The sequence below is a fragment of the Zalophus californianus genome, chromosome 9 (assembly GCF_009762305.2).
Source record: "Zalophus californianus isolate mZalCal1 chromosome 9, mZalCal1.pri.v2, whole genome shotgun sequence".
NCBI lineage: Eukaryota > Metazoa > Chordata > Mammalia > Carnivora > Otariidae > Zalophus > Zalophus californianus.
Window position 1 is genome coordinate 100,595,037 of NC_045603.1, and position 25,738 is coordinate 100,620,774.

Consider the following 25,738-nt stretch of genomic DNA (forward strand, 5'->3'; position numbering starts at 1 on the left):
TACATCCCATTATGCTTTGTGCAATGGGTACTTATTGTTTCTGCCTCCTCCGTTAGCTTGTGACCTCCCTGAAGCAGAGATCACACCCAGCTCTCTCTTCTATCAACCACGATGTCTAGCCTGATGTCTGCATGCACTCAGTAAGCGGAAAATTGGAAGAGGAGCAGTGTCCTTGTGTGTATATTTTTCTGGTATGCATTGCAGTAGCTTGCTCCCCATTGGACGGAAGGTACTGGCACTTCCACGCCACATCAAATGTAGCTTCCCGGATGGCATACCTGTGAGCAGGGTCTGCAAGGAAGTGTCCAGTCCCAGGAACCAGGCACCCAGGAGACTGTGGGGACACCCTGGCCTGTCCCTCTGCCCCGGGACCTTCCCGGGTTCTGATCCCCTGTGCTCAGCCACCAGCCTTCCTATCTTCATGAAGTCTCTGAGTTAGTCTCCATACAGTTGGAGAAACCATAATATTGGTTTAGTTGCCCTTAGGCAGTCCAAACTAGGAAAACTGAGAAATCAAACCTCAGAATTTCATAAAGCAGCAGTGACCTCAAGGCCTGGCTTCCTTTCTTCCTATTTTGAAATTTTCCCAAGGTGGCAACTTTGGCTTTTGGACCTCTATTTCCAGCTCCCATGTCTTCATGAAAGAGGGATCTCAGAGGGTGCTCTCTGCCCGATGGTGTCCTGTATTATTTCTGTACCTTCAAGACACCCACTTGGTGCTGTGCACAGAGAAAGCACCGGATGCACAGTTGCTGATTGGAATTAAAAGGATAGAGAAAACCAAAATGAGTAGACTCAATGGGAGATTAATTGCACAGGAGTCTGTCGACTGCATGACTAGAGCTGGACTTTTTTTTTTTTTTTTTTGGAACTGCTGGCTGCCTTCACATTTCCTGGTGGAAGTGGGACAGGTCATCAGACAACCCAGAGTCGTAGATAACTTTTGCCCACACATCACTCACTTTTTGGAGCGCTGGACTGAAATTGAGGGGTGTGTGTGTGTCTGGAACGACGTGCCTTCCGTGCGCCTCAGAGGGCTCTGCGTTCTCTTCCAATGGGCTGGTTACAACACAGAGGATGTGGACAGCGGAGTTTTTCCTGTTTGATGTCACACGGCTACCCTTTAAAAGTCCGAGGGAAAAAAGGAGGGAATTCAGCCTAGGATCCTCAAGCCAGATACCCACAAAGAAGAGGAGAAAAAGGCCTGCGAGGCACAGCCAGGGGGCTCAGGGAGCCAGTGTCAGGTTTCAAACCCAGCCAGCCATTCAGAGCACTGCGATGTCGGGGACCCGCCTTGGGCTCCTGGTCTCTATCCTGTGCTGGGTAGTCAGAGCCTATCCCAACACCTCCCCGCTGCTCGGCTCCAGCTGGGGTGGCCTGACCCACCTGTACACGGCCACTGGCAGGAACAGCTACCACCTGCAGATCCACAAGGACGGCCATGTGGATGGCACACCCCATCAGACCATCTACAGTGAGTAGGGGCTTCATTCAGGCTGGGAAGGATGGGGAGCTCCTCTGTCCACCCGCCCCCAAGGGACTTGGGGAGGCCTTGGGCTAGACCAGAGTGCCAATCCAGCCTCCTAGCTTCTTGCCCAGAATCCACTTATTTGTCTGTGTGTGTGTGCACGCACGCGCCTGTATGTGTTTAAACCCGGGGAGAAGATTCTGCCACTCCCTTAATTAGCATTTACTTGTTTCTCCCAACACAAATAATTTGTCTTAACTACAATCTCTTTTCCCACAATAGCAGCCACTCTCACTTTGTCCTAGCCAAAGAATCCAAAAATGTACAGAACCGAAAGGCAAGGAAGTGGAGAGGAGAAAAGTTAGATACGTCATTGATACTAAGTATGGGCTCATAAACTTTGGACAGGGCTAACAATGGAGGTTATAAAGAAGATTCCTGTATCAGACCAAGGATTGGAATAGATGAACTCAGGGGCTCTTTCCAACTCTGAGCTTCTAATATTCTGGTCTTATAAAACTTCTCAGGAAAAGGGTACTAAAGACAAACTGTGCAGGTATGTTGTCTTGATGGGTCTGACCAAGGGCATGAACCATCCACGCATCCATGCACGCATGCATCCATCCATCCAGCATGTTTGCTGGGGGCTTCAGAGGTACCAGTTTGGTATCAGTTGGTGATTCCTTTCTGTGGAGCTGAAATTTCCACTCAGTAGCAGATCAAGCTAGTTGGGAACTCCTTGGCAACATGAGGCCACTGGAATGATTTTAAAGATTAGGTTTGTGACAAGATGGATCACAATCCATAGTTGATCAATTAGCTACGATTCAAATGAGGGCCCCTTCATGTGCACCTACACAGGGGATTCTATGGAGAGAGGGGGGATGGGTATTGAAAAAGACAAGGTCTTCGACTTTAGAAGAATGTGTCACAGTTACACTGAGGATACAGGAGAATGCAAGCAGATTCAATCTAGATCAAACGAAAGGAATGACAGAGTAATCACAGTCTCTGTTTAATTAAAGGAAACTTTTTATGGGAATAATGATTTGCCCTCCTTGCTGTACTGAATTAATTGATAATTTTCTGTGGCCCTGCTGTATGGAATTAAAGGTCCCTAAAACTGTAGCAAGATGGGGCGCCTGGGTGGCTTAGTTGGTAAGCGTCTGCCTTCGGCTCAGGTCATGATCCCAGGGTCCTGGGATCGAGTCCCACATCGGGCTCCCTGCTCAGCGAGAAGCCTGCTTCTCCCTCTTCCACTCCCCCCTGCGTCTGTTCCCTCTCTCGCTGTCTCTCTCTCTGTGTCAAATAAGTAAATAAAATCTTAAAAAAAAAAAAAAAAACTGTAGCAAGATACATGCACATGCAGAGCCAGCCATGCATACCTCTTTAAGTGCTCAATGGATGTGACGGGAGATGAGAGGAGGGACCAAAGTTCTCTGCAAGTACCAGGCAGGTTCCAGAACTCGAAAGGGACCTAGTAGGATTCAGGAGTCAACATTCTGGAAACCAGGTTAGAGTCTAATGGCAAAAACCTGAACTAAATCTGGATACACTTGATGTGTCCAAAGTGTTGCTCATTTTATTCAAGGGATATTTAACAGAAACTTTCACTGAAAGGAACCCTCAAAGACATGTCCTCTGGAGCATGAGAGAGACAGTGTGAGCCAACTGTGGTGAGCTGTGTGTGGTATGGTGTGCGATGCTCTGCCTATAGCAGGCATCCTGAGCTGTAGAACTTTTCCCTCAAATATCTACCGGCATCAGGCTCAGAGAAGGCACTCATACAAGTTGGGAGTGAATTAAAATGATTGAGAAGAAGCAAAATGAAGGGAAACGATTTCAGATTTTTTTTTTTGATAGAAATGATTTTGTTTTGTTAGATGTAGACAGTAGCTAAGCATTATGTCTCTAGAAATTAACACAAACCAGCAGAGGGCAACGGGGCGGGGGGGCATCGTTGGGGGAAGAGACTTACCTGTCCTACTTTATATAACCCTTTATACTATTAAAATAAGTCATTGTGTGTATTACCCAAATAAATGTATACACAAAGGTCAAAACTTAGGAAAAAAGGTAAGAGGAAACACCGAGGCATGTGGGTAAGTAGCATAAGTAATTCACAGACTGGTGAAGGATTTGCTTACACTTGATGGAAGGTGTATAGTGTTTTTTCCCTCCTAAATAATTATACATTTCTTGGTGAAATATGGTTCATTTGATCATTGTGCTTTAGTCAGTTCTTGATTAATAGTTGAGTGCCCAAGCCTTCTTTGGGTTGTCAGTTGTGACATTACCTGCCTGTAAGATTCTACAACCTCGCTTGGGACTTACATCACCGATATCCTCTGCACCTCCTATATCCCACCCCCTTCCAGAGAGCCTCTCTGACTTCAGTCTCTGATCCTACTCTGAAGGAGGCCTCCCTCCCGCTCCCCACCACCCCTGCTTCATAGAAACAGCAGAAGAGATGCTTATTACCCATGGTTAAGACCATGTCCAAGATCCTGATATTTTTCCTTCGTCCATTTTCCCCACTGGCACTTTCTTTACTTGAAGCTGAATTATCCTGGGACTCTTTAATCTTGCAAAATATTATCTTTCTTTTGGGGAGCTCGAAGCACTTTACATCTACCATCTCATTTATCATTTACCAGCATGAGAATAGAACAGAGCCAAAAATTTTCTACCTTTTTTTTTTTAAGATTTATTTATTTATTTGAGAGAGAGACAGAGAGAGCATGGGGGGGTGGAAGAAGAGGGAGAGGGAGAGAATCCTCAAGCAGAGTCCCCTCTGAACATGAATCCCAGGATCTTGAGATCATGACCTCAGCCGAAATCAAGAGTTGGACACTCAACCAACTGAGCCACCCGGGTGCCCTGATAATTTTCCACTTTTATAGCAGAGTGGAGGCAAGTGGCAATAGTAAAATTACTAGCATTTAGAAAGTGCTTTTATTATGGATAAAAATATTATCTCATTACATCCTCAAGTGGACCAAACGAGGTAAATGATTCCACAACCTATGAAAAACAAAGGATAAAGAACTACACCGGCTCGAGGTCACCTAGAGGACACCTTGACCCCAACCCCATGCTTCTTCCAGGATCACAGGCCAGTCCATTAAGCCCACCTGGCTGCAGCAGGTTGTTGCTCCAGCAACCAGTGTTGTACCTTCCTTCTGCCAGATTCTGCCCTAGAACCCGCCTGCCTGTGAAAACACGCTTTCCGCACAGGCAAAGGGAAGGCAATCTGTCTCTTCCATTTTCTGCACTTTCTCGTTGGCTCCTGTTGGTTTGACTCAAGGCTGTGCGTCATCTGTAGCAGCTGCTCGCTCTTCCCCTCCAGGCTGTTTGTTCCTGGGACGGGCCCCGGGGCCCAGCAGCACACATGGCTCACACACTGCCCACACTGACCCCAAGCACGAGGCCCGTGTGGCTGCCAAAGTCTGGGCTTGTCATAAACGGCAGGCCAGCACATGCTACCTAATGCCTTCCGTTTGCTCAATGCTTTTTGAAAAAAGTCACTTTTCCAGCCATGATTGCTTTTGATTCTGATCGGAACCCTGTAAAGTTGGCAGGCCAGCTACTGTCATTCTCTATACACAGCTGAGGAACCTGAGGTTAGAACAATGACTTGCCCAAGGCTACAGAGTTAGGAAGTTGCATAACTGGGACCAGAATCCAAGTGCCCTGGTTCCTGGTTCAGTGCCCCTTCCCAGATCTGCTCAGGAGCAGCGTGACTTGGGGTTCTCACCGGTTGCGACATATATCTTGGCACTTGATTTTGTCTCCTCAGGTGGGTGATGACTTTTACTGGAGGTGAATTTCTGGGTTGTAGGAAGAGGATGTTACAGTCACTGTCCTGTGTTTGAATCCTGCCTTAGTTCCCTTTGCACATAAATTGGAATGCTGCTACTACCCATGTTAATACTAATAAGATTAGCCAGATCACAGTTGTTTGAGAATTTAAAATCTGTAAAGTACCTAAAGCACAACCACTCAAAAACAGGGACCGTGTGTAATTTTTTCCCAGTTAGACTGAAAAGTCATCAGGACAAAAACTTATTTTTTACACATTCCTTTGTTTCTTTCAGGGCTTGTCATAGAATTAGCCACATATTTGAGACCCCATAGACAGACCTCATTATGGGGCAATTTCAATATCCTCTGCACCTCCTATACCCCATCCCACTTCCAGAAGCTTCCCTCAAGGCTAACCCTTAGCTAAACCTGGAAACAAATTAACGTTTCTCCTCGGCCTTCTTGTTTTCTCTTCTTTCTGGGCTTGCTCCTACCCTCATTCCCTCTGTCCCACATCATTCCAATTTCAGTCCATATGAAGTTCTGCTAGAGTCTAGGTATTGTCTGCTACTCTCCTCAGAGGTCTCTGAGTTGAGCCTACACAGGGTAAAGAGGGGAGACCCAGGTGTAAGTCACCCCGTGAGGCTCCCCCACTTCCTGGGCACAGATACTGGGCGTTTTCAACCTCTCCATACTACATTTCTAGAACAGAAATTCAAACACCTGCCAGGGGGTTGTGAGGCCAAAGGAGATGCACGTGGAAATTCTGTGGTAAGCAAATGCAAGTGACTCCAAAGACTTAAAGAAATGATTTTTAGCAGAAAATGTCAGGTAATTAAACAGCATTTGGGGTGGAACTCTTGCTGAATGATACTCTTGCCACAAAACAGAAAGCTTTAGACTTTAACTAGTCCTTGGGGCAATGCACTGCAGTTGGTAAAATTGCAAGTCCCCACAAGGGCAGGCAGTTATCAGTTATTCAAAGTGTAGGTACTATGTGTGGGGTTTAGGCCCTTGTTGGAGACTGGTTGTTGAGTGGGGACACAGAAAGACCATGAGGGACTGCACTGGAGGGGACACCACCAAGCGAGAAAGGGACAAAGAGCAGCCATGAAGATCCAAGAAGAAATTCTGTGCATCCGTGGTATCTATTCGACACAGAAAAATAAACCCTCTGCTCCCAAGTAGCTCACTCTAGGGGAAGCACTAGATAATGTAAACTTAGTTTAGGCCAGGTGAATGAAACACACTCTGTAATAAAGGTGAGGGCATTTGTTCTGATTAGGGAGATTAGGAAAGTCTTCATAGAAAGTCACATCTGAGCCTGGCCTTGAAGGATGAGAGACTTTGATAAGCAGAGAAGGGAGGAGAAGATAATTCTAACAGTGTTCTTGATGCATAATGGGTGTTGGGTGATGGATCACGGACTACCATACAGATACCTGGGTGAAGCATCAGGCTCTATACTCAAGCTGGATCCTTGAAGGACATCTTGGTGTAGATTTAAGAATTGCATAAGCCCAGAAGGCTTGAGAGAACATGATGACCACCACAAGTATTAAGAGGTATTAGCCAGGCAACCAGGGAAGTAAAGACAGTGCAGGCCAAGAGGGAAACACGTGTCCAGCACAGGAGAAAAAATGCTGGGAGTTCAGAGTGCTCTATACCGACAAGAGGAGGAAGTAGGAGGCAAATGGGGGATGGGGTGGGGGGTTGTTTGGAGGGGAGAATCAGAAGAAATGAAGCTGAAGAAGTAAGTACAAGGGAGGGTAAAGTGAAGTCATCAGCGCCCTTAAAATCAATCAAGGGAGGTTTCATGGGGGTGGGTTTTCAGGAAGCGCTCAAACATAGGAATTGGATGTGCAGCCAGTTTTTGACCTGGATGATTTTCTCCATAGGTGCCCTGATGATCAGATCAGAGGATGCTGGCTTTGTGGTGATAACAGGTGTGATGAGCAGGAGGTACCTCTGTATGGACTTCAGAGGCAACATCTTTGGATCCGTGAGTTTCCTTTTTGAGCTGGTCACCATTTAAAGATAATTCATTTCTTCCCCAGAGCATAAAATCTTATAAAGATTCCATTGGCAGTGCTTGGTGATGTTTTCACGGAGTGATTTAGTCAATCTAAGTAGTAGATGCTCAGGTTTATACAGCTGGAGTTTGAACCCAGGTAGTCTGGTTCTGGGGACTGGGCTCTTAGCCTCTAGTCTGACCACCTATGGGCACCCATCTACACAACACCTACACAACACCTTGTACGTAAGTCCTCTAATGAGAGCCATTAGTGTCTTCCCGATTCTTTTACTAGACCTTCTTGACCTTGGGCTCGTCCCCTCGTTTCTCTCCACTTCAGTTTCCTCACCTGGAAAAAGCAGGGATCGCCCTCCAGTTAAAGATCTCTCATGGGGACTCCTGGGTGGCTCAGTCAGTTGGGCGCCTGCCTTTGGCTCAGGTCATGATCCCAGAGTCCTGGGATCGAGTCCCGCATCAGGCTCCCTGCTCAGTGGGGAGTCTGCTTCTCCCTCTCCCTCTGCTTGCACTCCCCCTGCTTGTGCTCATTCCCTCTCTCTCTCTCCAACAAATAAATAAATAAAATCTTGTTTAAAAAATTTAAAAAAATAAAGCTCTCTCATGAATGATCTCTGCCCCAATCACCCGTCATTCAGATTGGTAAGCAAAGGATTTCCCAAACCACAGGTTGCAGGCATATTCCAAAGGATTTCGAGATCTTACCGTAGTAGGACTGTTCCTACTTACCTCTTACCCCCAGACAGACCCACCAGAACTACCATGACAGCAATGACTTTCTGCTTATCTTGCTGCCGTGTCCCAGCACCTACAACAGCACCTGGCCACAAGTAGACAACTCTCCATGGAACAAACATAGGCATTAAATTAAAATCTCTATTGACCACATTTAGGCATATAGATAGTCCTCATCTGTAAAAACACTCCGTGGAGTCTGAGGATTAACTGAAACAACATGTGAAGGTCCTAGCAGCTGTTCAATAAAACCCAGTACTAGTTAGTGGCAGAGTGAGGGCTCAAACCTAGTCATCTATTGCCAGAGCTCCCGGCCCTAAATCCCAAACGATATTATCTCTGAGTGCGAGTACCCTCAATTATGTCTGACCCTACAAACCCCATCCCCCCTCCTTTCTCCAGGCAAGGAGACAGACCCAAGCCAACTTCCAGCCAAAGGCAGAGGCGGGAAGAACCGGGTTCCCCTGACGTTAGCCGTCCCTCCAGAAACTGAACACAAGTGCTGCCTGCCATGGCCAGCCGAGCTGAGCCAGCCCCGTGCAGGGCCGGCGGGGGGCTCCTGGCGGGAGCGGGGGCTGTGGGGTCAAGTCCCAACCGTGCTGCTTGCTTGGGCAACTTGGAGAGCGCTGGTCAGAGATCACTCCCCGCAGAAGGGAGCGGCGAGATGTTAAGGACGCCCCCCTGATAGAGTCCCGGAGGACGAAGCCAGGCCCAGCACCCCCACCCCCACCTCGGAGGGTCGCGCGGGGGTCGGGGCCGGGGCACGGGGACCGGGGGTCCGCCAGGCGCTCACCCCACCGCTCTCCCTTTCAGCACCTCTTCAGCCCGGAGAGCTGCAGGTTCCGACAGCGGACGCTGGAAAACGGCTACGACGTGTACCACTCCCCGCAGCACCAATTCCTCGTCAGCCTGGGCCAGGCCAAGAGAGCCTTCCTGCCGGGCACCAACCCGCCGCCCTACTCCCAGTTCCTGTCCCGGAGGAACGAGATCCCCCTCATCCACTTCAACACCCCCAGGCCGCGGCGGCACACGCGCAGTGCCGAGGATATGGAGCGCGACCCCCTGAACGTGCTGAAGCCCAGGCCCCGCATGACCCCCGCCCCGGCCTCCTGCTCCCAGGAGCTCCCGAGCGCCGAGGACAACAGTGTGGTGGCCAGCGACCCATTAGGGGTGCTCAGAAGCAGCCGGGTGAACGCGCACGCGGGGGGGATGGGCGTGGACAGGTGCCGCCCCTTCCCCAAGTTCATCTAGGGAAACCAGAAAGGAGTCCTTTCCCAGCAGTCTTTCCGAAGAAAACTAAACTTTTCGGAGCTTTTCGGAGGGACGTGCGCCCTCCGCAGTCCAGGGAAGGGGAAGGTGGGGATGAAGTGGGCAGTTAGCGGCTTCTCCCCATTCACCGGGAGGTCCCCCGAGAATGTACCTTTGAGGCCTGAGTCATGGCGCTTTCACCGCCTTCCCCACCCCACCTATACCACCTTTCCGAACTCTGAAGCCCAGAAAGATAAACTAGAAGTTTCGCCTTCATTAAGGAGAGAGGGATTCCCACCGCGACCACCACCCTTCCCCCAACCACCCGGGGCAGTTTTTCTTCCCTATGCCTCTCTTCTTCATCAGTCTAGCATTAAAAACCAAGCAATGGCTTAACGAGTTCACCACTTCGAGGTGAAGGGAAGAGCCAATACCAGTAGCGTCTCCACTGCTCCTTACGTTTGTGTCACCTGCCTGGACCCTGTTGGCATCTCTGAGTCTGCAACCTTGACTAGGGCATTAATAGCTGACTTGGGCAAACTGATAAAAGTCCTAATCTCAAGGCTTCACTCTTCCTTGAGCATCTCTGGAGAAGAGCTGTCAGAAAGACTGGTAGTAGGCTGGTCAAACCGGACCTGGAATGCTCAGACAATTAAGGCAAGAAACCAAGCTAGAAAATTCAACCTCCCTACCGAGTGGGCCCCCCCTTGCCATGCTCTTTCCCCTTCTATGCAGCCAGAGGTGGAGGGCCAAGAATGACTCTGCCTGTTCCCAAGCGGTCCATGGTATAACCCTGTCTATGGGCCCTGTCTTGGGCTTTAGTGAATTTGGCCAGAGGAAGAGCTTTGGCATGGGCTCATGAAAATCTCCCCTGCTAGGAAATGGAAATAAATTCAAATTCCCCTCGGAGGCATTTGATGAAGCCTACTTCCAGGCTGAGTAGTACCACATTCAGGATAACTGTCACAGGGAGGGAGTCTTGAGACAATGGGACTGCTCTGGGTTCGGTTTTCTGTGGACTGACAGATTGTGTCCTTCTGTCTTAGTGAAGTGGCATCAAGGACTCAGAGGAAAAGAAGTCCAATAATCAGGGGACCAAAGTGTAGGAGTTACCCAAAGACAATGCTGTTGGTTCTCCTTACTGCTCTACCGATGGAGGTAGTTAAACACTCCCGGGCTGACATGTCTGGGTCTTTGTCCACTTGCAAATTCTGGGGGCATTACTGAAGACAGTATTCAGTCCCAAGAAAACCAAACCTCACTTACCGAACAGCTGAGGCACCAGCCAGGTGGGCCTGATGCTCAGCCTCCCTCTACCTAGCCTTACTACCTGACTTGGAGTCTTTCTATGAGGGGGTCCCATGTTCCTACCTCTGTTTAGATGGCCGCCCACAGAGCAGAATGCTAGCAAGCAAAGTACATTTCAACAACAGCTTTTTGCATCACCTTGTTTTTTCCCACTGCCATCATGCCCCGAGCCTTAGAAACCGATCCGTTGTTTTTACTTATGAAACATCGGACAGCAGTTTTCACCTGATGGTTTTAAGCTGAATTTGAAGTTCTGGTTCCTGTTCTGAAACACTAAAACTATGTATACAACTATATAGCAATGCATGGCAAATATTTTCTCCATAGTTTTCATTTCCTGTTGGAGATATTATACTGTTTAAAAGCTTTTGGAAGCTCCCATACTGATAACTAGATGTAAAATCCCAAAAGGACTTTGGCAGAAAACTGGTTGTAATCTTATAAACGCAATACCATTTATTAGGGGTTCTTCCTTTGGCAGAGCCGGAGTAGTCCCCACAATTTCCTACGTTCCTTAGCATGTGGCAATATTTATTTATTTATTTGGAAAATTTGCTTATTGCTCAGTATTTATAGATATTTATAAAAATGTAACCCCACTTTTTTTCTTTCTTCTGTTTAAAAGAAAAATAAAATTTATTGCAGCTTCTCTTAGCTTTTCCTTTCTGTATTACATGAAAGCATGTCATATGATAACGACAGGGATTATGGGAAGGCAGAATTGTGAAAATCCAGAGACAGCATTATTGAATTGAAAAAGAGCATCAGAATTTTAAAAGTCTGCCATTCATAAATGGACTCAGCAATTTTGATTAATCCAGACAGAACGACTGAAAACAAGGAAGATTTTTTATCAATACTGAATTTCTGATCACTGCAGCTCAAAAGTGTTTTCTTTAAGGAGAGAATTTTGTATTTGGAAAATACCCACAGAAGTAACCCTGTCAATATCCCAGGGAACCACTTAGGATGTATTTGACACACACAGTGACTGCCCTGTGAGACTTTGTAGCAGGACCCCAAGATAATGAACCTAGGTCTTCTCTCTCAAGCTTGGTGCCTCCAGAATTCCTTGTTTAATCTCTACCTGAGCAACTCCCCAAACACAGGAAGCAAAGATGCTGATGACACCTGATGACACCTTTCCATCACAATTACATACAAATACACATATTTATTCAAATTTACATCTGCTCAAGACTGCAGTTAGTTTTTCACTGCCTGACGGTAGCCTCGTCCCATGACAAACAAACGTATAAGAATTTAGTGCAGTGTTCACTACTTTGACTGGTGTTCCAATGACCTTTTGACAACCCAGACTGTCTTTTAATTGCATCCAAGAGTCTAAGTACCAAAGTCCTCCATACAACAGAGAAGGGTGAAAGACAGGAATCAGGATAGATACAGGACTACAGGTCAAATGCCTTATTTCTTTAATCACATAAAACAAGATTTATCAAAGGCAGATTATTGTTTTAAAAGTTATCTCCTTTCTGTTTTTGTTTGTTAACATTGCCTCAGTTTACAAGGCTCATCCCGCCATAGTATTTCTGAAGGCAGAAGGGATAAGTGGTTCTGTTTTATTTCTGGCCCAAAGGACTTTAAAATCTGATAACCCATAGGAATGGAACAGTACCAAAATAACCATTTTGGAGTAAATAGGTCTTCATTCCATTACAGAGGGAGAATTAAACACTGGAGAGAAAAGATGTCCTATAGACATTGCCCCTCCACAGGCTTGGAAGAGATCTTTTTTCTGTCTATGACAGTTCTCCCTAAGGAGAGGAAAATTTAAAACTTTTGACACAACACAGTTAGTGGGGTGAGCATGGGAGAAGGTGAGTGAAGAAAAAAAAGGGGCGCCTGGGTGTCTCAGTTGGTTGGGCGTCTGCCTTCGGCTCGCGTCATGATCCCAGGGTCCTCGGATCGAGCCCCGCAGCGGGCTCCCTGCTCGGCGGGAAGCCTGCTTCTCCCTCTCCCACTCCCCTTGATTATGTTCCCTCTCTTGCTGTCTCTGTCAGATAAATAAAAATGTGTACATACCACTTTTATGATATATTAGATAATCTGGCTGCTAGGAGCTTCAGAGGTCTAACCATAGGCAGGATGCCCAGTATCTAAAGCCCAATCTTTATCTTGTCCGTAGAATTCTAAATCCTGGCATGATAAAGATGGCATCACCCCCCTTATACATATTTGGGTTTTTTTTTTTTTTTGTGATGAATATAATAGTGACTTTTTTAATTTTTTTTCCTGATGGATACCGTTTCATATTAGCTTTACCCTGCTAAATACATGAGATAGCTTCAGAATAACAATAAAAATAACAGTAATAAGAATATGTCATTATAATAATAAATATAGTGCCTATACCATTCTAGTAATATTATTAGTACTAAAACTACTGGGTGAGGCTTAATATATTTTTTGCAGTTCTTTTAGCTCTTAGTATGACCTACTCCACTAAGGATGAGCAGCATATTGTGCCTGAATATCTTGAAATGATCATTTTCCTTTTTTTTTTAAGGAGGCTTCAAAAAAGGTCATTTACTGCATCACCCTCGCATCAAATTCTTCTTTGCTTCTATTAAAGTTCTTTTTTCGTTTTTTTATTTTTTAATAATTTTATTGTTATGTTAATCACCATACATTACATCATTAGTTTTTGATGTAGTGTTCCATGATTCATTGTTTGTGCATAACACCCAGTGCTCCACGCAGAATGTGCCCTCTTTAATACCCATCACCAGGCTGACCCATCCCCCCACTCCCCCTCCCCTCTAGAATTTATTCTTCAGTTTATTTTTCAGAGTCCATCGTCTCTAATGGTTCGTCTCCCCCTCCGACTTACTCCCCTTCATTCTTCCCCTCCTGCTATCTTCTTCTTTTTTTTTCTTAACATATATTGCATTGTTTCAGAAGTACAGATCCATGATTCATCAGTCTTGTACAATTCACAGCGCTCACCATAGCACATACCCTCCCCAATGTCTATCACCCAGCCACCCCATCCCTCCCACCCCCCACCACTCCAGCAACCCTCAGTTTGTTTCCTGAGATTAAGAATTCCTCATGTCAGTGAAGTCATATGATACATGTCTTTCTCTGATTGACTTATTTCACTCAGCATAACACCCTCCAGTTCTATCCACGTCGTTGCAAATGGCAAGATCTCATTCCTTTTGATGGCTGCATAATATTCCATTGTGTATATATACCACTTCTTCTTTATCCATTCATCTGGCGATGGACATCTTGGCTCTTTCCAGAGTTTGGCTATTGTGGACATTGCTGCTATAAACATTAGGGTGCACATACCCCTTCGGATCCCTACATTTGTATCTTTGTGGTAAATATCCATTAGTGCAATTGCTGGATCGTATGGTAGCTCTATTTTCAACTGTTTGAGGAACCTCCATACTGTTTTCCAGAGTGGCTGCACCAGCTTGCACTCCCACCAACAGTGTAGGAGGGTTCCCCTTTCTCCACATCCCCGCCAACATCTGTCGTTTCCTGACTTGTTAATTCTAGCCATTCTGACGGGTGTGAGGTGGTATCTCATTGAGGTTTTGATTTGGATTTCCCTGATGCCGAGCGATGGTGAGCACTGTTTCATGTGTCTGTTGGCCATTTGGATGTCTTCTTTGGAAAAATGTCTGTTCATGTCTTCTGCCCCTTTCTTGATTGGATTATTTGTTCTTTGGGTGTTGAGTTGGATAAGTTCTTTATAGATTTTGGATACTAGCCCTTTATCTGATAGGTCATTTGCAAATATTTTCTCCCATTCTGTTGGTTGTCTTTTGGTTTTGTGGACTGTTTCTTTTGCTGCGCAAAAGCTTTTTATCTTGATGAAATCCCAATAGTTCATTTTTGCCCTGGCTTCCCTTGCCTTTGGCGATGTTTCTAGGAAGAAGTTGCTGCGGCTGAGGTGGAAGAGGTTGCTGCCTGTGTTCTCCTTTAGGATTTTGATGGACTCCTGTCTCACGTTTAGGTCTTTCAACCATTTGGAGTCTATTTTTGTGTGTGGTGTAAGGAAATGGTCCAGTTTCATTCTTCTGCATGTGGCTGTCCAATTTTCCCAACACCATTTGTTGAAGAGACTGTCTTTTTTCCATTGGACATTTTTTCCTGCTTTGTCAAAGACGAGTTGACCATAGAGTTGAGGGTCCATTTCTGGCCTCTCTATTCTGTTCCATTGATCTATGTGTCTGTTTTTGTGCCAGTACCATACTGTCTTGATGATGACAGATTTGTAATAGAGCTGGAAGTCCGGAATTGTGATGTCGCCAGCTTTGCTTTTCTTTTTCAATATTCCTCTGGCTATTCGGGGTCTCTTCTGGTTCCATACAAATTTTAGGATTATTTGATCCATTTCTTTGAAAAAGGTGGATGGTATTTTGATGGGGATTGCATTGAATGTGTAGATTGCTCTAGGTAGCACTGACATCTTCACAATGTTTGTTCTTCCAATCCATGAGCATGGAATGTTTTTCCATTTCTTTGTGTCTTCCTCAATTTCTTTCATGAGTATTTTATACTTTTCTGAGTACAGATCCTTTGCCTCTTTGGTTAGATTTATTCCTAGGTAACTTATGGTTTTGGGTGCAATTGTAAATGGGATCGACTCCTTGATTTGTCTCTCTTCTGTCTTGTTGTTGGTGTATAGGAATGCCACTGATTTCTGTGCATTGATTTTATATCCTGCTACTTTACTGAATTCCTGTATGAGTTCTAGCAGTTTGGGGGTGGAGTCTTTTGGGTTTTCCACATACAGTATTTAACTGCCTCTTTTAAAGGCCCTATCTCCAAACACACTCACATTCTGAGTTAGTTGGGAATAGGGCTTCAACGTATGAATCTGGGGAGGAGGGAAGAGGGCACAGTTCAGTCCATAACAGATATATATGGTAAAAAGAAGTAAGCACAACGAAATACATGCTTGCTACATTAATAGCATATAAAATAGACTTCAAGTTAAGGAATATTGCCATATGTAAAAGAGACCATTTTTACATTTTACAATGACAAAAGGGCCAATTCATAAGGAAGATATAAAAATCAAATGTTTAGGTCTCTAAAAACAGAGTAAGAAGACCCATAAAGCAAAACTAACAAAACTGATGAGGGAAACAGACAAGTACAATCATAGTTGGAAATGTGAACAGCCTCTCAGGGACTGAGTAAGCAAGGAGGCAAAGAAATCAGTAAGGATAGGGACACCTGGGTGGCTCAGTCAGTTAAGCATCTGCCTGGGATTGAGCCCCATGTCAGGCTCCCTAAAGCAGGGAGCCTGCTTCTCCCTCTCCCTCTGCTGCTTCCCCTGCTTGTGCTCTCTCTCTTGCTCTCTGTCAAATAAACAAATAAAATATTTTTAAAAAAGAGAGATCAGTAAAGGTAGAAATATCTGAGCAACACTATTAATGAACTTCATACAATTTACATTTTCTAGGATACTAAACCCAACAACTATAGAACAGTACTCTTTCCAGGTCCAGGTACATATGAAATGTCCACCAAGATAGATCATATACGGAGTCAATAAACAGTCTCAACTCAAAAATCCAAAATCTTACAGAAAAAAAAAATCAGTGATTGAATAAATAAATGAGGGAGAAGAGTCCAATCTCTCAGGCAGAATTCCAAAAGATTTATGTGGATATTCTGTCCTCAAGGAGGGGAACATAAATCCCCACTGTGCACACTGACTTTCTCCCCAAGGGCACAGTACAGAAAAGGGGAAAAATGGGTAACTTGACCATGGAGAAACCTCATAAACACTAACTCAGCCAGATGATCAAAGTCAACATCAAAATCAACATCGATAATCAGATGAAATAAGTCATGTTGGTAGTATGTACTCTTGATATGTGATAAAAATGGTACTTTGCCTGTGTTCTTCTCTCAAAAAATTATAACCCAATTCTACTCAGGAGAAAAACATCAAATTCCCACAGAGAGGGATCCAGCAAAACATCCAACCAGTGTCCCTTAAAACGACCAAGGTGATCAAAAACCAAAGTCTGATAAACCGTCACACCTAAGAGGGGCCTGAGGAACCATAACAACTAAATGTAGCGTGGTAAAAATGGGATTGGGAATTTTAGAACAGAAAACGGGATTAAGTACAAACCAAGGAAATCTGAATAGACAATGTGCTTTAGTTAATAATGCATTGATAGTGATTCATTAATTGTAACAAATGCACTATGATAATGAAGGATATTAATAACAGAGGAAACTGAGCACAGGGTATATGGAAACTCTTGGTACTATCTTCTCAACTTTTCTGTAAATCTAAAACTTTTTCTAAAAATAAAGTCTATCAAAAAAATGTATATGGAAGTAAAAGGACTTGCAATAGCCAAAGAAAACGAAAATAGGAAGCCAAAAATAGACCCATATTTACATGGTCAATTTATTTTTGGCTAAGGAACCAAAGCGATTCAGGGAGAAAGGAACGTCTCCTCCAATGCTGATGGAATAACTGGATATTCGTGTGAAAAACCATGAACCTCAACCCCTTACACAAAAATTAATTCCAGATAGAACAGAGACCAAAATGTAAAAGGTAAAACTATAAAACTTCTAAAAAAAAAAAAAAAAAAAAAAAAAAAGATCTCCATAGTGCAGGATCAGGCAGAGATTTCTTAGAATACAGGAAGCAATAACCATAAAACATATAAAATGGTAAAGCAGTCTCATGAAAATTAACTATTCATTAAAAACACCATTTAGAAAAGTCATATCTGACAAATATAAAAACTGGAACATTATGAATACATAAAAGTGTGTATGTGCTTACACATGCACACAGATAGCTGACAAAGAACTTGTATCTCCATAATACATGAAAAGTTCAAACTCAAAAATAAGAGGACAAACACAATAAAAAGACATTTTGCAAAGGAAGCTACATAAATAGACAATATGCGTGTGATAAAGTGCTCCATATCATTAGTGAACATTTAGAAAGTGAAAAATTACGACCTCTGCAAGATACTACTGCATATCCACCATCATGGCTAAAACAAGACTGAGGATATCAAATGTTGGTGAGACTGAATCACCCAGAGCTCCCATACTTCATTGGTGGGCATAAAATGATACAAACACCCTGGAGAAAGGTCGGACAAATTTTTCATAGACTAAGCACACATCCACAACTACTCTCTTACCCAGCAATTGCACTCCTAGGTGGTTATCCAAGAAGAATGAAAACATAGGTCCACAAAAGACTTGTAAGAAAAAGTACTCTTAGCAGCTTTTTCATAATAGCCCCCAAGCTGGAAATGGTCCATGTGCTCAACAACAGAATAGACTGTGGTATAGTCACACACTGGAATTTAATGCAGTAATAACAAGGAAGACTGAGGGATGCCTGGGTGGCTCAGTAGGTTGAGCATCTGCCTTCGGCTCAGGTCATGATCCCAGGGTCCTGGGATCGAGTCCCGCATCGGGCTCCCTGCTCAGTGGGGAGTCTGCTTCCCCCTCTGCCTGCCGCTCCCCCTGCTTGTGCTCTCTGACAAATAAATAAAATCTTAAAACAAACAAACAAGGAAGACCGAGATTAGCAATGAGCATACCCGGCATCCAGATCTTGGTGTCTAAATGCCATTTCCACTAAAAGGAAGGAGGGTTTTTGGAGAAAAATTGGATTCCCAGGAGTGGGCCTGGAAAAGATTAATGTGCGTCGGTATCATATGAGCTCACTGATAGAAGGAATTCTTAATCTCAGGAAACAAACTGAGGGTTGCTGGAGTGGTGGGGGTGGGAGGGATGGGGTGGCTGGGTGATAGACATTGGGTGGGGTATGTGCTATGGTGAGCGCTGTGAATTGTGTAAGACTGTTGAATCACAGATCTGTACCTCTGAAACAAATAATACATTATATGTTAAAAAAAAAAAAAAGAAGAAGAAGATAGCAGGAGGGGAAGAATGAAGGGGGGGAAATCGGAGGGGGAGACGAACCATGAGAGACGATGGACTCTGAGAAACAAACTGGGGGTTCTAGAGGGGAGGGGGTGGGGGGATGGGTCAGCCTGGTGATGGGTATTAAAGAGGGTACGTACTGCGTGGAGCACTGGGTGTTATACGCAAACAATGAATCATGGAACACTACATCAAAAACTAATGATGTAATGTATGGTGATTAACATAAAAAAACTACTATAAAAAAAAGATTAATCTGCATTGGGAGCATCTTGTTCTGCCAGAAAGTAAAGCAGTGCTTAGAGAATGATGGGAATATATCAACAGAACACAAGAAGCATCCTGAAAGGGCCCCCACAGGACAAATTTGGGACAATCTGAGCACAAAATAACAATAGTACTGGATTCTGAGTCACTGAATACCCCTGAGTTCACGGTGCTATAATTAAATAGGGAAGAAGGGAAAGTTCTTTCTTACTGTAGAATACCAACTAATAAATACAGAAACAAAAACAGAGTTACAAAATAATCAGTGGAGACTAAAAGAGAGGGCTGAAACTCAACAGGAACCGCATAAATAGCAACTTTGTGGCAGACAGACTTGGGAGATACATCATGGACTTCCTGAGGAGACTCAGGAAGGACACATCCTTTCTAGGGTAATTCGGACCAAAAGCATAACCTGAATCTAATGATAATGAGAAGTATCAGGAAAAAGCAATAAATAAATAAATACATACATATATATATATTTTAATAACAAGGTCAAGAAAGAGAGGCTAAGAAATGATGTCACATCAGAAGAGAAGAAAGAGACCTGAGAGTTAAATGCAGCACGTGATCCTAGGCTAGATGCTGGACTGGGGAAAAATGAGCCTTAAGGAACATCAATGGAATAACTGGGAACATTTAGATATGGTCTGTGGATTAGATAATAGATTATATCAATATCAAATCCCCTGATTTTGGTATTTATTCTGTGGCTTTCTATAAGAATATCTTTGCTCTTAGGAAACACACAAAGAGCATGACATCTCCACCTTACTCTCAGGATTCAGGGGTAAAACGCACACACACACACACACACACACACACACACACACACACAGTGAATGACAAAGCAAATTTGGCAAAAAGTAAGAAGTGGGGAATCTTGGTAAAGGGTATACAGGCAGCCCTTGTATTATTGCCACTTTTCTGTAGGTTTGACTTATCAAAGCCAAAAGGTTAGCAAAACACACACACATACGTACATTACTAGAACTATTCTCCATTTAGTGTGAGCAAACAGCAGCTCAGGCGTATTAAGAGAACTGCTGAGCCACAAAACTACTATGAGCCAGGCCTGGAACTTGCACACAGGTTTTCTGACAACAAACCTTTCCTGGGTCACAGACTGCTCCTATCAGACAATGATCAATCAATAAACGCTCTCCATAATCCCTAGTGTAGGCCTCAGGGCCACCCCGCCTCCCCATCCCCTTAGCCCTCCTCTGCTACCATTCTCCCAACTCCCATTGCCGGTCAAACATGCAAAACAAGATCCCTCCTCAGGGCATTCTCTCTACTCCCTGCCTAGGCTGATCTTCTCTCAGAGATCAGCAGAGCTCACCCCCGCCCTTCTGAGAACACCTTCGAAAGCCCTCTTGTACTTACCCTAAATAAGGCAGCATCCTCACTCCCATCGCAATTCCCCTTACCTTCCTCCATTTCTCTCTCCCACTGACCACACTCTGACATGTTACCTATTTATCTGTCTTCCTTGACAGACTACAGGTTCCACGAGGATGGAGACTTGGTCTATTTTTCTGTTCACTGCTATATATTTGCAGCTCTTGTAATAGTTCTAATAGTTCTTATAGTAGCCTGACATGTGGATGCCATGCTTGGAAAGTATGTATTGAGTGACCAGATAAATTAACAAATGCATGGGATTCCAAATAAACTTGCAACTGAATTTTTCTGGAAACGGATTCTAAAACATATATGGAAGAATAAAGGAGCACAAAATTAGCTAAGACAACTATAAAAATGAAACAAAAATGGCACAAAAGTAGCCACATAGATCAATATAACAGAATAGAGTCCAAAAATCAACCCACACACATATATGGTCAATTAATCTACCACAAAGGAGGCAAGAATGTGCCACAGGAAAAAGACAGTGTCTTCAACAAATGGTGCTGGGAAAACCGCACAGCTACATGCAAAGGAAGGAAACTGCACTGCTTTCTTACACACAGAAACAAACCCAAAATGCATTGAGACCACAAGTGAGACCTGAAGCCATAAAACTCCTAGAAGAAAATATAGGCAGTAATTTTTTGACATCAGCCATAGAAACATTTTTCTAGATATGTCTCCTCAGGCAAGAGAAAGAAAAGCAAAATTAAACTACGGAACGATAGCAAAATAAAAAGTTTTTGCACAGCAAAGAAACCATCAACAGAACGACAAGGCAACCTACTGAGTGGGAGAAGGTATCTGCAAATGATATATCTGATAAAGGGTGAATATCCAAGGTATATAAAGAACTTAATACAACCCAACACCAAAAAAGTAAATAATGCAATTAAAAATTGGGCAGACAACCTGAATAGACATTTTTCCAAAGCAGACAGACAAATGGCCAATAGACATGAAAAGATGCTCAGCATCACTTATCATTAGGAAAACACAAATCGAAATCACAATGAGGTATCACATCTGTCAGAATGGCTAAAATAAAAAAAACAAAATGACAAGTGTTGGCAAGGGTATAGAGAAAAAGGAACCTCTGTGGAGGAACTGCTGGTGGGGATGCAAACTGGTGCAGTCATTGTGGAAAACAGTATGGAGCTTCCTCACAAAATGAAAAATAGAATTAACATATGATCCAGTAATCCCACTACTGGGTATTTACCCAAGAAATATGAAAACACTAATTCAAAAAGATAAATACACCCCTATGTTTACTGCAGTATTACTTCCAATAGCCAAGACACGGAAGCAACTCAAGTGTCCATCGACAGATGAATGAATAAAGAAGATGCTGTACACACACACACACACACACACACACACACACACACACACACACACACACACAGTGGAATATTACTCAGCCATAAAAAAGAGATCTTGCCATTTGCAACAACATGGATGGACCTAGAGGGTATAATGCTAAGTGAACTAAATCAGACAAATACCATATGACTTCACTCATATGTGAAATTTAAGAAACAAAACAAATGAACAAAGAAAAAAGAGACAAACAAAAAAACAGACTCTGAAGTATAGAATACAGATGGTTACCAGACGGGAGATGGGTGGGGGGATAGGGGAAAAGGTGAAGGGGATTATGAGTACATTTATGACGAACACTGAGTAATGTATAGAACAGCTGAATCATTATATTGTACACCTGAAACAAATAAAACACTATTATACTTCAATTAAAAAAAAAAAAGAAAATGAAACAAGATGAGTTCTGTACCCTACAGGATATCCAGTTACAAAGCTACAGTAACTAAGTATGATACTGTTATGGGAAAACATAGCTCACTAGAACAGAACTAAGCCCACCGACTCCAGCAAATATAATGATGATGTTGGGGTAACTTTTTTACCACAAGGAAAAAATATATATATAAAATGGAATTCTTACCATATACCATATAAAAATAATCTCCAGATAATCTAAAGATTTAGCATTCAAAAAATCCTTTAAAAATATAAGAAAGTAGGAAGCCATTATATGACCTCCTAGTAGGATACGATAATGGACAAGACACAATGATCTGACTTAATAACGAAAAACACTTATACGAAAAAAATGCTTAATAAACATCATGTAAAAGGCAAGTAAACTGGAAGATATTTGCAATGTTACCTCTGCAGCTCACTAAGAAAAAGCCAAAGAGTCCAAAAGAAAACCGGGCAAAGAGCATAGACCAGTGATTCACCAGTGAGGGGATCCTGTCAGTACACATGAGAAAAATGCCCAGACTCGTTAGGAATCACGTACAAGCTCGTCAAAACAATGACATTATATTTTCACTCATCAGATTCGCAGAATTTCATCAGACAGCATCAAGTGTTGACAGAAATATAAAAAATAGGAACTTTTGAAAATTGCCAGTGAGACTGAAAACCAGGCCGGCAACTTTGAAAACCCATTGACTCTTGTCAAACTGGAGATGCACATTTTTTATGCCACAGAAGGTTGTTCCCTGAAAGAAAATACTGAATATACCCAAATGTCCACTACAGGAGACCAAATGAACAAAATGTGCCACATTTATTTAATAGAATACAGTGATAGTAAGTACATCCATATATACATAGCAACATAGATAGAACCCCATGATACAGTAATTGAAAATACAGAATACCGATTGATGATATTTATGTACATTTGAAAAAACACTGAAGCAATTCCATTTCCTTAGGATCCTAGGTAAATGGTCAGGAACAGATGAATGTACGCACAGATGCACCGCGGTGGTGGCCTCTGCAGAGTACAAGAGGGCACGGCACCGCAGGGACTGGTTAAAGGAACTTCACTTACATCTCAGTGTGTTACTTCGTTAAAAAAATAATAATAATAAAGCAAAAAGGAAGCGGGGAAGTTATTACTTCTGGATGGTGAGAATGCGGACATTTATTATATTTATTATTATTTGTCCTTTTCGCTTCCCTTTTCAAGTTCTCCGTTGCAGAGCCCTCCCTCTAGTGCTCAACCACAGGCTCTCTTCCAACGCTGACAGGAGAGGGGCACGGATGGACCCGCTGAGAACACTGCTAACACTGAACGTTACCTAGGACTTACAAGCTGTCCACGGTAAATTTGGACTACACGTGATTTTGGCCTTAACCGACAAACTTTAGTATTAACACTCTTGTAAGGTGGGACTCAGCATTCATCAGCATGATAACTTAAAAGCACACCACATGGAAAACACTTTCATTTCGGTGAGGATTTTTTGAGGGGCCGATCTTGTGTACAAAATTCAGTTAACCAAAATCCCTTTGCTCCAGTGCCATCTGGTGGAAAAAAGAGGCAACTGTACCTTCCACAAAACCCCACAGTTGGGGTTACTGGAGCAACATTCTTTCCAAGGAAGCATCCCCTTTCCTTCTGAGGTTACTGTGTAGTACACCAGTAACCATTCACTCTCATTAGAGCCTTCCCCAAACTAAATTCTTCAGCCTATTAGTTAGATAAGAAAGAGATGCTCTTTTGTCTTCTTTTGCGCAGAGATTCCTTCTTCAATGTTTCTTAGTCAAATGATGCTTTCCATTCTTCCTCACCAGACCAATCTGCAATCATAATCTCCATTCGTCCACATTTCAAACCCTCCATAGTAAAAAATTCTAACAGTTGATTTCTATATTAAAAATTTTAGTGTCATTTTGCTTTATACAAAACTGAGGATGGTTAAGAATTTTTCATTTAAAGGACTTTTAAAATACAGTCTGTTCTCACTATAAATATGCAATGGGAATTATAAATAGTTCCTTCTTTTAAGCACTGGACGATATAGTAAAAAACACACAGTATCTTACCCAAGAGCCAATAAAACAGGCTAGATTTTTCAGATATTAAAGAAAAAGAACAAAGAAAATGAAAAAAAACATAGTTACAAGGTCATGAATCCCTCAATTTGCAATACTGAATTCCTTGATTCATTTACAATCTAGAGATGTAACTGAACAGGGTGGTAAAATTACTTTGGAAAAAGCCAACTGTACTCAAGAGAAAATAAGTCAATCCCAAATGGTTTCCATTAGTATTCTCTGTGGCCACGATTCCATTCAAGCTTTATAACCTGCTGTAATAGCTTTTTAACTGTTTCCAAATCAGTGCTAGCAGAGGATGGAAACAAAGCCAAAGGCACTCCCTCAGAAGTTCAAAATTCTGATGTAGATTTAAATTTTAGCGAGTTTCAGTCCCTCCATTCAGATGATCCTGTAGGTACATACAAACACACTGAATTGTTGGCTTCACTTCTCTTCCTTTCTCAAAGTTTATGATAAAGAGACTAATCCCTGTGTTGGGACTGACTGACATAAATTCGGATTTGTTCAGAGTTGAGGGTAAGGAACACTTAAGGTCAGTCAGAAAATAATTAAACAGGCTTTTCATGTAAGCGCCATGACTCACAACTAAGACACTGGCGGCTAATCCTGGTGCACCACTGTCTGCATTAGATTCAGAGGCACAGGTTTTTCCTAAAGGAAATATCTCTGCCAGAGAAGTTTCCAGACAGTTGCTTGGAGCTCCTTGGGAAAACTGTTCATTCTGACCTGCTTCTTGAAGGATCAGTTGACAAAGAATATCGAAAAAGTCTTTTCCACGCATTTTCACCTACAAGAAAAGAAATTAAAGTGCCATTAATGATTGTCTTAAAACATAAACATAAAACACAACTGACTGGATTTTTCTAATATGTCAACATAAAGTATTACATAAGCAGTGAAATTCTGTTTCCACTCACTCGATCAGCAGCAAATGCCTACCATACTTCCGGAGTGACGGAAGCGCACTGGGGGACAAAGAAGAGTAAGATACAATTCCTAATCCCTTACTTCACAGCACTTACAATCTAGTTAGGGCGACTTACATGGGAAAAAGGAGCCCACAGAAGTGTTAACTAGGTAACGACATCTAGAGCACGTCAACTGGGTTAGAGCAACCATCAACAAGGACACAAAATCTTGCCTTTACTAAACTAATAGAAAGTCTTTCCAAGAAAATTATGAAAATAACAAACGGGAAAAAAATCCCCAATAATGCAATTCAAAAGCAGAACACTCCAAAGAAAGGCAAGCGCAGTGATGGGGTCACTTACAAGAGCTAAAGACGCAGGAGGAGAGGCTTGAAGATTGCGAGTGTTGAGTTACTTCGCCTGGAGTGTTCTGCCTACCACTGTCCTCAAACAGCACCGCACTGCTCCCCTGCCTACTACTACCACTGCTGTGGGTACCGCTGCAGACTCCGAGACTCTCCTTCAAGTATCACCCGATAACACACGTCCTTTACACCCAGTACTGGCAATGACTGTCGATGTAACAGTAAATAAGGAAGACAGTTTAAAAAGGAAAAACAGGGGTGTCTGCCTTCGGCTTGGGTCATGATCCCAGGGTCCTGGGATCGAGCCCTACATCGGGCTCCCTGCTCCCTCTGCCCCTCCCCCTGCTTGTGTTCCCTCTCTCGCTGTGTCTCTCTCTGTCAA

The 25,738-nt window shown here is 43.3% G+C and overlaps 2 protein-coding genes across 2 annotated transcripts in view; one reads left to right on the plus strand and one right to left on the minus strand.

The window, feature by feature from the left end:
- The first annotated feature begins 1,177 nt into the window (after window positions 1-1,177).
- Window positions 1,178-11,227, plus strand: FGF23 (fibroblast growth factor 23). The gene is made up of 3 exons (XM_027594475.2): window positions 1,178-1,474; window positions 7,171-7,274; window positions 8,850-11,227. Exons 1-3 carry the CDS (start codon window positions 1,279-1,281, stop codon window positions 9,285-9,287), a joined length of 738 nt encoding a protein of 245 aa, XP_027450276.1. The 5' UTR covers window positions 1,178-1,278; the 3' UTR covers window positions 9,288-11,227.
- An 11,554-nt stretch (window positions 11,228-22,781) lies between these two features.
- TIGAR (TP53 induced glycolysis regulatory phosphatase) overlaps window positions 22,782-25,738 on the minus strand; it is a 32,586-nt gene continuing 29,629 nt past the window's right edge. Inside the window, exon 6 of the mRNA XM_027591958.2 lies at window positions 22,782-24,870. Within this exon, the coding sequence (XP_027447759.1) occupies window positions 24,439-24,870 (432 nt within the window). The 3' untranslated portion in view covers window positions 22,782-24,438. The remainder of the gene's footprint in view (window positions 24,871-25,738) is intronic.

Excerpts from the sequence above, each read along its gene's own strand:
- FGF23 (XM_027594475.2), top strand. The coding sequence starts at position 1,279 with ATGTCGGGGACCCGCCTTGGGCTCCTGGTCTCTATCCTGTGCTGGGTA. Across the intron at positions 1,475-7,170 it reads ACCCCATCAGACCATCTACA|GTGCCCTGATGATCAGATCA; the intron begins GTGAGTAGGGGC and ends TTTTCTCCATAG. Across the intron at positions 7,275-8,849 it reads GAGGCAACATCTTTGGATCC|CACCTCTTCAGCCCGGAGAG; the intron begins GTGAGTTTCCTT and ends TCTCCCTTTCAG.